At 35.2% G+C, this 13366-nt stretch overlaps 3 protein-coding genes across 5 annotated transcripts; 1 reads left to right on the top strand and 2 right to left on the bottom strand.

Annotated features, from left to right (window-relative positions):
- Window positions 1–1001: 1001 nt before the first annotated feature.
- On the bottom strand, window positions 1002–5850 carry LOC110824213 (eukaryotic translation initiation factor 2 subunit alpha homolog). 3 transcript variants are annotated; one of them, XM_022054788.2, is made up of 9 exons: window positions 5729–5850; window positions 5404–5484; window positions 2571–2957; window positions 2247–2303; window positions 2076–2162; window positions 1853–1999; window positions 1614–1718; window positions 1415–1513; window positions 1002–1312 (listed from the first exon to the last, which is right to left on the bottom strand). In XM_022054788.2, exons 3-9 carry the CDS (start codon window positions 2952–2954, stop codon window positions 1163–1165), a joined length of 1029 nt encoding a protein of 342 aa, XP_021910480.1. In that variant the 5' UTR covers window positions 2955–2957; window positions 5404–5484; window positions 5729–5850; the 3' UTR covers window positions 1002–1162. The 3 variants fall into 3 exon arrangements, with proteins under 3 accessions (XP_021910480.1, XP_021910479.1, XP_021910478.1); XM_022054787.2 differs by having other exon boundaries at window positions 5419–5484; XM_022054786.2 differs by lacking the exons at window positions 5404–5484; window positions 5729–5850 and adding an exon at window positions 5184–5338.
- A 2472-nt stretch (window positions 5851–8322) lies between these two features.
- LOC110824261 (Regulator of Vps4 activity in the MVB pathway protein) lies at window positions 8323–10506 on the top strand. Its single transcript, XM_022054841.2, has 5 exons — window positions 8323–8756; window positions 8857–8960; window positions 9085–9256; window positions 9441–9563; window positions 9678–10506. Exons 1-5 carry the CDS (start codon window positions 8571–8573, stop codon window positions 10302–10304), a joined length of 1212 nt encoding a protein of 403 aa, XP_021910533.1. The 5' UTR covers window positions 8323–8570; the 3' UTR covers window positions 10305–10506.
- On the bottom strand, window positions 9267–13336 carry AHP2 (Tat-binding protein 1(Tbp-1)-interacting protein (TBPIP)). The gene is made up of 7 exons (XM_022054789.2): window positions 13057–13336; window positions 12784–12809; window positions 11956–12223; window positions 11697–11767; window positions 11409–11597; window positions 11168–11318; window positions 9267–9594 (listed from the first exon to the last, which is right to left on the bottom strand). Exons 1-6 carry the CDS (start codon window positions 13175–13177, stop codon window positions 11220–11222), a joined length of 774 nt encoding a protein of 257 aa, XP_021910481.1. The 5' UTR covers window positions 13178–13336; the 3' UTR covers window positions 9267–9594; window positions 11168–11219.
- Between the last annotated feature and the right edge of the window lie 30 nt (window positions 13337–13366).

Genomic DNA, 13366 nt, shown 5'->3' with positions numbered 1-13366 from the left:
ATTGTTGTGACAATAATGAAAAGATTACCCGTAATCTATATTGCTCTTGCTAAAGTGCATACCCACACAGATGTAAATATATCATTCGCACTTCTGTTTGGTGTACAGCATGGGAATTCTAATTTAAAATTGAAAAAAAAAACAGTTTAAATGAAATCATAGAAATATATATATTTTACACTTTATTTCCCTGAAATTATAGTTCAATTGATCAGAATATTGCCCTATCAAGACGGAAGTTACAAGTTCAAGCCTCCGTCAATGATCTTGCAAATCTTTACACAAATTTTAATAATGCTTAAATATGACATGATTAAAGTTTCAATGAAACCTTGAGTTTTGTTGACAAGGTTTTACCGCTCAAACTAATAAAAGAACAATTAACAGTGCGAATTTACTGGAGTTTGAGTGTATGTTGGGAAAGCGAAGAGTATACACAGAGTGATCAAAAGATCTAGATACAGAATCTATCTATGCTTTTACCTTTGCTTGCCTCTATACATTTAGCGATTGATTTACAAAGTTAAGAGTCATGTAGTGGCGCTTAATATATACTGATATTGGGCGGGTAATGAGACTAGTCATCAATGACTGGGTTTTAGGACTCTAGTTTTCTGAATGTGCAACCGTAGAGGAATGCATGCATTGCGGACAAAAAAAAACTTGTAATTGGTTGTAATTGATATCATGTGTATTCTTTCTACACGTCTATGTAGAGCTAATGTGAAAAATTAAATTTGAATAAGAACAACCAAATTGGATTAAATGATTTACATGGTGCAATGCAAGGTATTTAGCCATTTTCTTGTAGTGTCGAATTTCCTAGCTATCTGAATGCTGCTATCTTTCTCCTCGAATAAATCTAAATTGAACCATCAAAATTGAGGTTGGCTACTTCCACCGCCCACAGGTAATGCTGGTGAAAATCCACAGTAAGAATTCAATAATTGGCGCACATCTAGTTTAACTAATAAGCGAAAGTTACCGCTGACCCACATCAATGGTAAAAAATAGACTTCTATGTTAAAAGGGTGAATGGCTAAAACAGCATATGTATACAACTGCAAAAAAGTTTGTCTCAAAATACAAAACAAATTGGAGTAAAATGCTCGTCAAGAAGAACACTCAAATTAGAACAACAATCCTCTGAAGTTTTCAACATTCATTCAATTAGCCCAGCACCATCTACATCCACTTCTCCCATTCCCGTGTCTTCCTCTTCTTCACTATCTTCATCGCCACTAACTTCTTCATTATCATTTCTTAGCTTAGCCATGTGCTCGGCAAGTAATTTATCATCCCGTTCGCTCACCTAAAAATCAACACATAGGTCAGAACCTTACAATGGGAAAAAGGGCGATTCTTTTGTAAACGATGGTTCAATTAAAACAAGCTAAAAAAATTTGATACTTACTGCTCGAGGTGGCTCCTTGACAGTCAATTTACCCTTGTGGTGCTCTATTGACTCGGTGCATGATGCAATTGCTTTATTCAAAATTGTTATTCCTTGATCCTACTCAAAATAAAAGTTTCCATTGGCTAAGTTGCCATCAGAATGCATAATGATTTTAGTAAACTCCAACCGACCAAGAACAGGAATGAGATGGCCTAACCTTGTCAAGAGTTTGAGTAGTAAGAACATAAAGAGGAGGTGCAACCAGTTTGATTTTTACAGGGCAATCATTATTGCCTGCTGCCTCGGCCTTCCGCATTGCCTCCTGCAGAAACATAAATGTGGATAAGTCAAATCTCACTCATTTCGTGACAAAGAAACCCCATTCCTGCCTAATTAAATACAAAGCACTAAATCAGAAAACATAATGGAACAAAGAAAATAAAATATAGACAATACCTTAATGTGCAGGACACCATCAAATTGAAAACACTTCATTTCAATATCAGCTCGAATCTTCAGGGGCTGTGGTGTCATTCTCCTTCGAATATTCTTAACTAATGCATCTTTCACTTCTTCTGATATGGCAGGAACAACTTTGATCACCTAAACAATTAAATGAAGCCACCCTCAGTCATCAACGAAAGGAATACTGTGTATAATCAAATAGAAAAATGTTTACCTCTTGTCCATCAGGCCCAACTTCTTTAACTTCACGGGTGAGGGTGTTTAAGACTGAATCAGGATCTGTAACAATGATCTTGAAAGCCTGCATAGAGAATAATTTTATATCTTCAAAAACCTAAACAAAAATAAAATTAAAAAAAAAAAATGAAGTGCAGCGAATTCTCACCTCAAAAGCATGACCATATTTCCGATATAAAGGCCAGCAAATGTTTACATACAACTCCTGTATCAAAAATAAAGATAATAATCAATAAACAATTTGATCACCACACTATGTACAAGAACCCCACATTGTGACAATAAATGAATCACTACCGAAATAAAATCAAAACTGAAACCTCCATAAACCAAACCAAATCCAATCAAACTACCTAATAGTAAAAAATATCCCAATTTTCCCAATTAATCAAGCCTATAAGTCAGACTGTACAAAGCACTTTTTTCTAAATTATTATTATAATAGCCAAGATGCTAAAAATTAAAGAATTACCTCTAAGTCAATGCCCATGGTCTCTGCAACGTGCCGCATGATTGAATGCACAAGCTTGCTCTTGTTGTATCGCTCCTCACAAGCCTGAATATCTTCCTCACTAACCCTCCTCTTGCTCAAATCAATGTATCCATTCTCTTTGTCAACACGCAAGACCATGACAGGCTCAATTCGACCCACCTTGATAAGGCTGCTCACACTACGAATTCGTCGGCGAGAGAGCTCTGAGAAGAGAATAAGACCCTCAATGTTGTTGTACTCCAGCAGTGAGACATAAGCACCCATATCAGCTATATTCTTCACCTGAATCATCACTGCCATGTCCACCTCAGGGTATCTTGCTTCATACATGCGGCATTCTAGGTTTGGGGTGTGGGTTGCCATTTTCTGCAAGAAAAGTGGAGACTTAATGAATGAAATAGAAGGAACAAGTGAAGGAATAAGAGAGACCTTTGGCAATTATTTTCTCCATAAAGCGAAGTGTCAAACACAATATGTATAGTAGGCAGGCAAAGTTTTAAAAGCTATTCCTAATTTCCCAGGTGACAAATTCAAACTTAAATAGAACTCCCAAATACACCATGCAAGTAACACCAAATATGAAACAGACACAAAGTGAACAAGAACATCTATGTCTGTAACCTAAGGATGTATTGGAGAGGTGAGGAATACTCATTCTAAACGTTAAGGGTCTAGATCATGCGAGATTCTTGAGTAAACTTCACGCAAAATGCTACCAATGTTTTATTTTGGCTCATCGGTTCAGGTGGACTACATGGTTTTCTTTAAGAAAAGTTTTATGTTGGTGAAACTACCAAAGGTTTTAAAGTGCATGGAAAATTTAGAAGTCATGAAATTTATATAGAATTAAATATATCAACAAAATTTGCAATTAGTTGTTAGGAAATGAAATCAACCAGCCCCAAAAATACTTGAGAACAGTTTTGTAAAGCAACAAATGAGAAAAAAAGAAAGAAAAACTAATCATCACAAGACAGGTGAATATCCAACATGCAAGTGAATGACTAATCCCTGAATATGAATGTAATTGATTTATCGCACAAGACTGTCTAGCTTAATTAAATCAACTGAAGTCAATGAGCCAAAAGGAACACGGCATGCATGATTAAGATTTCATAATAATTGTCAACACAACCCTTCCCCCCTCTCCCCAAAAAAAAAAAAAACAAAATAAAAAGATTTCAAAACTATAGCAAAAAAGATTCTTATGAGTTATGATCAATGCTCCAAACCTTCTATCTGTACTAATTACTAAAATAATCCTGAAGCCTCAATTATGTCATGCAAGACCCAAAGGAAACCAGAATGTCCACAAACAATCCCCAGAGTAAATGCAAGGAAGGTATCAACTTTTCTCTTTAAACTTTTAATTCAACAGAGAAATACAGAGGAAAAAATCTTATTGCGTCACTATGATTGAAAATGCATTGGGAAGGAAGAAACAGCAGGAAGATAAAAGCTAATTGATATCACTGTCAGCTAACAAGAAGTGCTGCTGTCATATCCTGTAGACTCTAGAGACTCTAGACATTCCCGAAGACAAATGAGTTAAAAGGAGAAAAAAGGTCACCAACACAGTATCAATCCAAGCTGTATTTGGAAGAGCTAACCCTTGAGACAAAAAATACTAGTATTAAGAATCATGTTTCAAAGCCGATGTTGAAAGGAGAAAATTTCTTGCAATTTGAATAAATACTAGTATGTTTCCATCAAGATTGCCATGTTAAGGCATGTTTGGACTTATAATAAAAGGCTCACATAAGACAGAAGAATGTTTTAAAAAATATATAGAACAATTATTTTTGAATTTTGAAAATGAAAACTATTAAATATTAAAAAGAAACATATTGTCTAGTTACATATACAGTGAGTGAACTACTTATCGCAGTCAAATAATTGAAGAATATTATTGAGAATCTATGGGGATTGAAGCTAATACTGCTTGTGAAACTTCTTGAGTTGAAGATGTCCAAACCCACTCTATCATCTCCTATAAGTAACCCCATGTCTCTTCCCACTTCAAGGCTACCCAGTAGAAACAAATTAACCCACACTTGAGCTAGAAATTGAGCGCAAGAAAGAATGCGAGATCCGTTTTTCCATCTGGTGAGGTCGCTAGTTCCATTTCTTGGAAATGATAGCCCAAAGCGATTAAGAAACTGTATTTTTTTTTTTCTAATTTTCAGCTTGAACAAATATATATTTTTCCAAATGGGTAAATAAACCACCTGCTTCTGGAACACGTATTACCTACCCATTTCCACCGAAACCCCCCTCCGTCTTCCATATCACAACATAAACAACTAGACAACACTCTGATTTTCTTTGTTCTCTTTATCTTCTTCCTGCCAATATAAAATATGTATACTTATGACTCCTGTGTCTATCACACACACAGAGAGTGCAGCAGAGCAAGCATGGGAAAGAAGATTGACGCTCTGCTCAGAACAAACTTCAAGCCTCCCAAGTTCAAATCACTAGTTAATCTCGCCATTTCTCGCCTCCCAGTCCTCTATAAGGATTTCTATCAAATCTACGCTAGATCTATGTAAGAACAACTTGAAAATGATCAAAACAGAACGAAAATCTTACCAGGCACGAAGGGTCGGCGAGAGCCGAAGGGAGAAAATCCTAGAGGCGCAGTCTTAAAATTCTTCTCCTCTTTCTTATTTCGAAAAAATGAATTAACGATATTTATATGTGAATCAAATGGTGCACGCCAACACCACATGCATAGGGAATCAATGTATTTTAAGACCCTAGTTAAAACGGCATCGTTTGATGTCAACAAGGTGTATATATACATACTTACAGCATATACACACACCTGAGAGTGGATCAGCCTGCGTCTGTCTAATCAATATTACCCCGTTCACGAAGTTGCGCACAATAGCTGCAATTTAGAATTGAAAAGAAAATGAAACAGAAAGAATTAGGAGTTAAGTGATTGGCCAAGGTTATATTCATCCTAAGCTGATAACTTTTTCAAAAAAACGCCAGAAAATTGTTCTTAGCATCAAACTCAAAATCAACAAGGAGAAGTTCCAAATCGAGAAGAAAATTAATCGTCCATAGGGAACAATATAGACGGAGATAATTAAGTAACCGTAAAGAGAGAGATTCTGGAGGAGCTTAACCTTCTGCACTATCCGATTTGCGAGCCGTGAGTCAAAAAATGCGTGGTTTGGCAAGAGAAACCTCCAGTATAAAATCCAAGAAGCGTAAAAGCCGCTTTAAAACGACGACGTCTGTACCGGTAGACTCCAAGAATCAATACTTAAACGGTGTCGTGTTGTCTACTTTTTAATATTTAATTAATGTGCAGGGGACAAACTTACGAATTTACCCCCGGTGTTCTTCTTATCTTTCTTCTTTATCTTCCTCTCCTTCGCGGCCGGAATCTCTCCGGTCGCCGTTCCCTCTCTCCCGATCAGCTCTTCCTCCCCCTCCTCTCTCTTTCCGGGCGGCCATCTTTCCCAATCTGAAAGGAAAGTCGAGTTAGGGTTTAATTAAATACTCCACCCGAGAGCCGTCCGATCTAGCTCCCTGAATTTTGGGCCGTCCATCCTTCCTTTCTTCTGGGCCGTCCATTTTGCCTCTTCATCTGGACCGTTCATTCCTGATACTTCAATAATTTATTGTGTGGTCTCGCTTTTGCATATTTTATTCATTTTTAATTGCATACTGCCCCTACAAGTTTAATTTGTCTTCATTTGGGTCCCTAAATTTATAATTTTTTTTATGTCTTGTTTAATTTTTTAAAATGTTCTTTGAATTTATCAATCGCCCCTATATTTTCTAGAACGAACTTAATCCCCATTCGCGGGTGTTATAATATGTAACTATATAAATTATCTAATATTTATATTTCAACAACTAAAATTAACGATTAAAAAAATACATATCATTTTATAGGATAAAGTAGTTATATAATGTGCAAAAGTGGTGATGGAATTCCTTTGTTTCTTAACCTACTTCCAATTACGTACAGGAAAGTACCAACAAATTTTACTCAAGAGTGTGCATACAAGTTCAATGCTAATAAGTGCACTTTCAAAGATTGTAAGTAATTTAGAAGGTAGTACGATTATCACAAGTTTAATTTAATTTATTAATACCTACTGTATATGTATATATATATAAATTATTATACTTTTAGATTTTTCAAATAACTTACTGCATTTTTTAGTTACTGGTAAAAATATTAATATATTGATCACTAAAATAATTCCTAAAATAATAATTTTCTACTATATAAATTATTTTTTGAACTTTGATATTTACTAGAGTTAGTTTTATATATTTTTAAAATGAAAAATATAGGACTGGTGATGCCATCTCTTCTAGAAAGTAACTTTAATTGTTATTTGGTAAATGTGGTAGATAAGAAAATCGTAAGCACATTTTTCTTGTTTGGCTGAATTGAGATTTGATTTAATTAATATTAATCTTATTTCACTAAATTAGATTTAATTATATTTTTTTAAATCTTATTTGTTTTTTGTAAAAGTTGTTTATGTGAATAATTTAATTTGACAAGAAATACACTTGCTGAAGAAGCTTAATTTGTAGTTTGCGGCCACATCGTGCTCACACTGTGCTATTCATTTTATTGTTATTATTATTTATGTTATTATTGTCACTGCAAGGAAGGCTGAAATATTTATGACCGTGTCAGAACGTACTTCTAATTTTTAAGACCCAAATCATCATTTTTTTAAAAAAAAAAATTCGATATAAAATTAAAATATTACGATCTTCACCAATCAAATTTTTAATATTTTCAGTAAAATTACATGTAACAATTAATCAAATTAGAATATAAGAATCCCAAATGTTCAACATTCCATCAATTTCGAATTGCCAAGTTAATATAGGCTCTAATATTACTTATAATAATTTTCATTTAAAACATCACTAACCCATTAACTTCAAGCTAGTATTGCTTGTGAAATTTCTCGAGTTTAAGAATTTCAAACCCACTCTATCATCTCCTACAAGGAACCTCGTGTCTCTTCTCGTGCCCCCACGACGTGCAAAAGAAATACTCGTTTCTAAAAAAATGATGTTATTTACAAAATTAACAAAGAATTAAATACGGCGTCTCGGAAATTATTTTAATTTCTTTAGTTAAAAAGTTATTTTATAATTTTGAAAGAAATTATTTTCTTTATGTTATAATTGTAAGATAAAATATATGATTCTTCCATATTTTCATAAATAAAAATATAAGTGAACTTTAAAAATAAAAAATTTAAAAAATATTTCATTTTTTAAATAGAATCTTAAATTTTCCATGTAATAGTGAATTTATTTTTTAATTAATCTTAGTTAAATATTTCAAAGTACTGTAAAGTGAACGAGCGAAGAAGACCAAAAATTATTATTATTTTAATTAAAGTGGAAATATAGAGAATTATCGTGAGTGCTTATATTTTGAATTCAAACAAACATTTAATAAAACTAAAAATAAGAATTGATATTGACGTAAGTTAGAAAGTACTCGGTAAATAATAATTAAGGGAGCGTCTATAACGCGCTAGAAATTGAGCGTGAGAAAGAAGACAGGACGGCTTTTTCCATTATATGGGGCCGCTTGTTGACCAAGATCAGCCATTTCTTGGAAATTCACACCCCAACGCGCTTAAGAAATTGTATTTTATTTATTTATTTTCATTTGCAGCTTGAATAGATATATATACATATATTTTTCCAAATGGGTAAATAAATAAATATTAGTTTTCCATTTGGCAAAACTCGCTCTCTTGAAAAGTCTTCGTCCTTAAGAAATCATCTACCTCTGGAACACGTATTGATCTGCCCATCTCCACAAAACCCCCTTTCCCTCTTCTCAGATCACAACATAAACAACTAGACAACACTCTGCTTTTTCGTTCTTCTCTTCCTGCAAATATATAATATTTATATATACATAGGATTCCCGTGTCTATCACACACACACAGTACAGCAGAGCAGGCATGGGAAAGAAGCTCGACGCTCTGCTCGGAAGAAACTTCAAGCCTTCCAAGTTCAAACCAATTGTCAATCTCGCCATCTCTCGCCTTGCCGTCCTCAAAAACCAGCGCCAGGTCAAGTTCTCTCAGGCCAGGTCAGATGTCGTCAAGCTCCTTGAACTCGGGCACCATGAACGAGCCCTTCTTCGGGTATCATTTTTTTCCTATCAATCTATCTCTCTCCACTCCATCTACATTGACTAATATTAATCGGTGTGATCAAAGGGATTTTTTTTATTTATGTTGACAGGTGGAGCAGGTGATCAAAGAGCAGAATATGTTGGACGTGTTTGTTTCGGTGGAAGGGTATTGTAATCTCCTGCTTGAAAGGATCTTCTTGCTCGAACAAGAGAGGTTAAACTTCTTTTCTCCTTCCTTATTATTTTTATATGTTAATATGTATACATATAGCATCATTTTCTTTATTCATTGTGGCTATAGATCTTCTGATGGATTTTAACGAATTGTTTTTCTACAGAGTATGTCCTGACGAACTGAAGGAGGCGGTGTCAAGCTTGCTGTTCGTGGCGTCCAGGGTGGGGGATTTCCCGGAGCTGCAAGAAATTCGGGCAATTTTGACCTCTCGCTATGGCAAGGAATTCGCAGCTAGTTGTATTGAATTGCGTAACAACTGTGGTGTCAGCCCCAAGGTATATATACATATATAATACGTTAGTTTACATGGTAATTAACATCAAGCTAGTAGTAACGATCACAATATGATCTGAGTTGTATAATAAGTTCTCCCAAAAGGTTAATACATAGTTTGAAGTTTCATTTGCATCAGACTTGAATTGAGGTTTTCTTTTCTTAATGTTGTACTCTTGGCTGTAGATAATACAAAAGCTATCAACCAGAAAGCCAGACCTGGAGAAGAGAATGAAAGTGCTCAAAGAGATAGCTGCAGAGAAAAGCATGGTTCTGCAACTTGAGGAATCTTCTGCTTCTTCCACTGAGGTATGAAGCGTATTATCTATGCCCGCACAACCTGAGATGGATAATACTGTTGTTCTTAAACCATGGATTGCATTCGTTGATATATATGTAAAAAATACTTGGTGTTTGATGCAGGAAAAATCGAACATAGGCTCAAAATCAGAGTTACCAACTAAGCCAGGCAATGATGTGCAATTTATGGCTGAACCGATAGGAAAAGATGATAATTTCTCTGATACTGCAAAAGGAAGGAAGAAGTACAAGGACGTGGCGGATGCAGCTCAAGCAGCCTTCGAGTCAGCTGCTTACGCAGCAGCTGCAGCGAGAGCAGCTGTGGAACTATCTCGATCTGACTCCCATGATCCTGATGATAAGAGTAATCCTAGTACTCAAATACAAAAACCATCTGATGAGTCCAAGAAACTTGAATCTGATTCTAAAAATGAAGCAATTCACAGTAGTGACAAAGCTGAAGGATCAAAGCAGAGGAAAGAGGAAGCAGAATATAAAAGATCAATGTCTGGTTCGAGTACAGATTCAGCGGATGACAATGTGAAGGTGCCAATAACAAAGTCCTTCCGGGAAATTGACCCAACTAAATTGTTGGATAAGGAGATAGTCTTTTATGATAGTGATGATGAGTCTGGTAAGTCTAATATATCAGGACGTGCCACTCAAGGATCTGGGATGCACAATCTGAAGCATTCAAAAATAGAGAAAGGGCCAATTTCAGTGAGGACAAGACAGGTGCGTGGCTACTGAGAAGTATCGATATTATATTTTTCTCTCCTTTCGCAAGCTTTTTGAGTTATATTTTCACAACAGGCCTGAGTATTGTATAAAGTTTTGTTCCTGGATTCTTGTTTATTAAATTTCCAGAAATGGGAACTTGGTGTAATGGATTGGGAGTGTAATTACATTTTTTGAAACCTTTTTTGTATGCCAAAAAATAAGTTTCAGATTTTTTGTTGTTTTGCTCTTGGCTTGGAGTCCACAGATTCCGACCAACCTGAAGCTATTTGGTCGACTATTTGGAATTGGAATTGGTCTTTTAATGAATAAGTTATTAAAAAATGAACCAAGTAAAACCAATAATATAATTAAAAAATAGTGTAGGATAACTGTAACTCTTCAACTTCTAAAATTAATTGCAAACGTTAAATTTTTAAATATAAAATTATAATTTTTTGGAAATTGTAACCTTCTAAAATTTAAAATCCAAACTCAAATTATTGAACGGCTAGATCTCGACTAATATTTTTCCACTTAATCTTGGTGTAATATCCTTCTAATTAATATAGATCAATCACAAAGCAAAGAAGCATTCAATCGAACCATTTAAAAAATCATTAATTGATCAACAAGTTAATTAACGATGATGAAAAAACTGAATTTTTTTTTTGGCTATTCAATAAAAGTTCGATAATTTCCCAGCCCCTCCCAACTCAGAAGTAAGCAACCATGAACCGTTCATAAAACAATGGCATAAAAAATTTATGCGGGTATACATATCAAAGGGGTGGTAAGCAGACCTCAATAAAATGAATTCATTCATCAGAACCCTGAAGCACGTTTCTAGATACAAGGATTCAGAATCTACAAGAAACTGAAAAAAAAAAGTTCACCTCTATTGAGAAATTATATATGCTTGCAGGCTGATTGATTCTTCTTGTGAAATCACCGGCATCTGGCCCGCTTCTTGTCATGTTGTAGCAAATCACAGAATGACTGCAGATTTACGTCTACATCTTCGTCATATTCGATTCCAAGTTCCTCCTGCAAAACATATACATTGGTAAAAAATGCCTGCCAGGGCAAGTGCATGTGTTTGCTGGATGTAAAATGTAAGTAAAACATTGAGAAAACCTTAAATTCCTTGAGATCCTTTGGTGAGTTCTCAGTTATAGCATCCCAGAGATCTTTGAACATCCTTTTACGCTTTCTCCATTGACTTACCTTCTCAGTATATATTTCTTCAACAATCTTTCTATCCTCAACCTTCACCAAGGTAACGCCTCCACGTAATTTAGCCAGTTTGTCCTCCATTTCGTTAACCTGAGGTAATTAAGAAGGCCCTGAATCTTAATGTTGGTCTCTTCTACCCAGAACAGCCAAAAGTTAAAAGCAGACTTCAAACGCAACCATGTTATGTACCTCCTTTCTCAGTTGGGCCTCTTTCTGTCGTATATCTTCCAGTGTCAAATTCGACTGCAAAATCTTAATTGCTGCCAAAAATGAAACAAAAGATATAGTAAGGCAAAAAAAAAAGTTCTCTATCGACCTATTGTCTGAACAAATATCCATGAAAATCAAAATCCTTATGGCATCATCAACCATGAAACATTCAATAACTGCGATTTTGTATTCATTATCTTTAGGACAAGTATCAGCCTATCAGGTATAGAGTTTCTACCTCCCTCAACCTTGCCGATTGCTCTCTTTTGCTCGTCAAGCTGTTCCTGCAACTTGGCATTTTCCTCCTTCATTCGCGCAAGATCTTCATTGTTTGGGATGTCAAATTGATCTTGCTTTGCAATATATATCTTTTGCTTACCGTACTCTTTGAATGAAATCCGCCCACCATCAGCAAGATTATCCAGTGCTTTTTGAATGGCAGCCTTTTTGAGGTTAAACTTTTGCAAAGAATCAGCCACACTCTGAGCATTTAGAGGTCTATTTTGCTGTTTAAGAAGACATGAATGGTGAATCCCCATCAAAGAAACCAGAGGATGAACAATAAAGAGAATATGTGTGTACTGTGCAGGAGGACTCAGAGAACCATACTATCCTCACAGCCTATAATGTTTCATAGAAAGTAAAAAGTACTTCTATGGGAAATGGAAGCCTACTGTCAAGTGTCAATTGAACATATAAACGAAGTCAAGACTCAAATCTGCAGGATAAACATCTTTTGTTTCATAATCTACAATTGATTTGTCGTGAATCAAACAGACCCAAATTGTTATTATTAGTTTCTCTATTATTCCTAGACCAAGCAGCAACTGAGGTTTCTCAGCATAAACCGTTTTGGTTCCGAGAAAATGCAGGAAACAACACTAAAGAAAATAAGAACTAAAATGACGAAGTTTTAGGAGTTATTAATCAATTCTCATGTAATAATCAAACGCGAGAAAAATTCCTGTACGATACATAACTCAAAATTTTTGTTTCATTGAGCACAAAATTCAAAAAGGTGAAAACCTAAACGCTAACGTTCACTGAAAGAGTAATTAACACTTACCTCGTTCACGAAGTTGAGCACAATAGCTGCAATTTTAGAATTAAAAAGAAAAAGAAACAGAAAGTATTAGGCGTTGAGTGATTAGTAAAGGCTATATTCACCCTAAGCTGATAATTTTTTTTTTAAAAAAGACGTCAGAAAATTGTTCTTAGCATTAACTCAAAATCAACAAGGAGAAGTTTCAAATCGAGAAGAAAATTAATCGTCCACAGAGAACAATATGGAGGAGATAATTAAGCAACCATAAAAAGAGAGATTGTGGAGGAGCCTAACCTTCCGCAGTATCAGATTTGGGAGCCATTGAGTCAAAAAAAATGCGCGGGAAAATCCAGAGACTTCCTTTTTGGCTGCCGCGATGAACTTTGTGTAGTTTGGCAAGAGAAACTTCCAGCATACAACTCAAGAAGGCTGAAAGCTGCTTTAAAACGACGACGTTTGTACCGGCTGATACAATAATCGGTACTTAAACGGCGTCGTCTTATCCAGTTTTTTTTTCTATTTTAATCAACGTAATGAGGATAAACTTACCAATTTACCCCCGCATTGAACCCCACATCACCAAAACCGACCTCTGCAGACGAAA

The sequence above is a fragment of the Carica papaya genome, chromosome 2 (assembly GCF_054855325.1).
Source record: "Carica papaya isolate Zhongbai chromosome 2, ASM5485532v1, whole genome shotgun sequence".
NCBI lineage: Eukaryota > Viridiplantae > Streptophyta > Magnoliopsida > Brassicales > Caricaceae > Carica > Carica papaya.
The sequence above is the reverse complement of the archived record's forward strand: the minus strand, read 5'-3'. Positions and strand labels throughout refer to the sequence as shown.

What these genes read in the sequence shown, in the direction of transcription:
- LOC110824213 (XM_022054788.2), bottom strand. Translation starts at nt 2,954, where the DNA reads ATGGCAACCCACACCCCAAACCTAGAATGCCGCATGTATGAAGCAAGA. An exon ending in TTGGGCCTGATGGACAAGAG is followed by an intron (nt 2,000 to 2,075) that starts GTAAACATTTTT and finishes TTAATTGTTTAG; the next exon opens with GTGATCAAAGTTGTTCCTGC. An exon ending in ATGGTGTCCTGCACATTAAG is followed by an intron (nt 1,719 to 1,852) that starts GTATTGTCTATA and finishes ATGTTTCTGCAG; the next exon opens with GAGGCAATGCGGAAGGCCGA.
- LOC110824261 (XM_022054841.2), top strand. Translation starts at nt 8,571, where the DNA reads ATGGGAAAGAAGCTCGACGCTCTGCTCGGAAGAAACTTCAAGCCTTCC. An exon ending in ATGAACGAGCCCTTCTTCGG is followed by an intron (nt 8,757 to 8,856) that starts GTATCATTTTTT and finishes TTATGTTGACAG; the next exon opens with GTGGAGCAGGTGATCAAAGA. An exon ending in ACTGTGGTGTCAGCCCCAAG is followed by an intron (nt 9,257 to 9,440) that starts GTATATATACAT and finishes TCTTGGCTGTAG; the next exon opens with ATAATACAAAAGCTATCAAC.
- AHP2 (XM_022054789.2), bottom strand. Translation starts at nt 13,177, where the DNA reads ATGCTGGAAGTTTCTCTTGCCAAACTACACAAAGTTCATCGCGGCAGC. An exon ending in TGCTCAACTTCGTGAACGAG is followed by an intron (nt 12,224 to 12,783) that starts GTAAGTGTTAAT and finishes CTTCTTAAACAG; the next exon opens with CAAAATAGACCTCTAAATGC. An exon ending in AATCGGCAAGGTTGAGGGAG is followed by an intron (nt 11,768 to 11,955) that starts GTAGAAACTCTA and finishes CATTTTTGGCAG; the next exon opens with CAATTAAGATTTTGCAGTCG.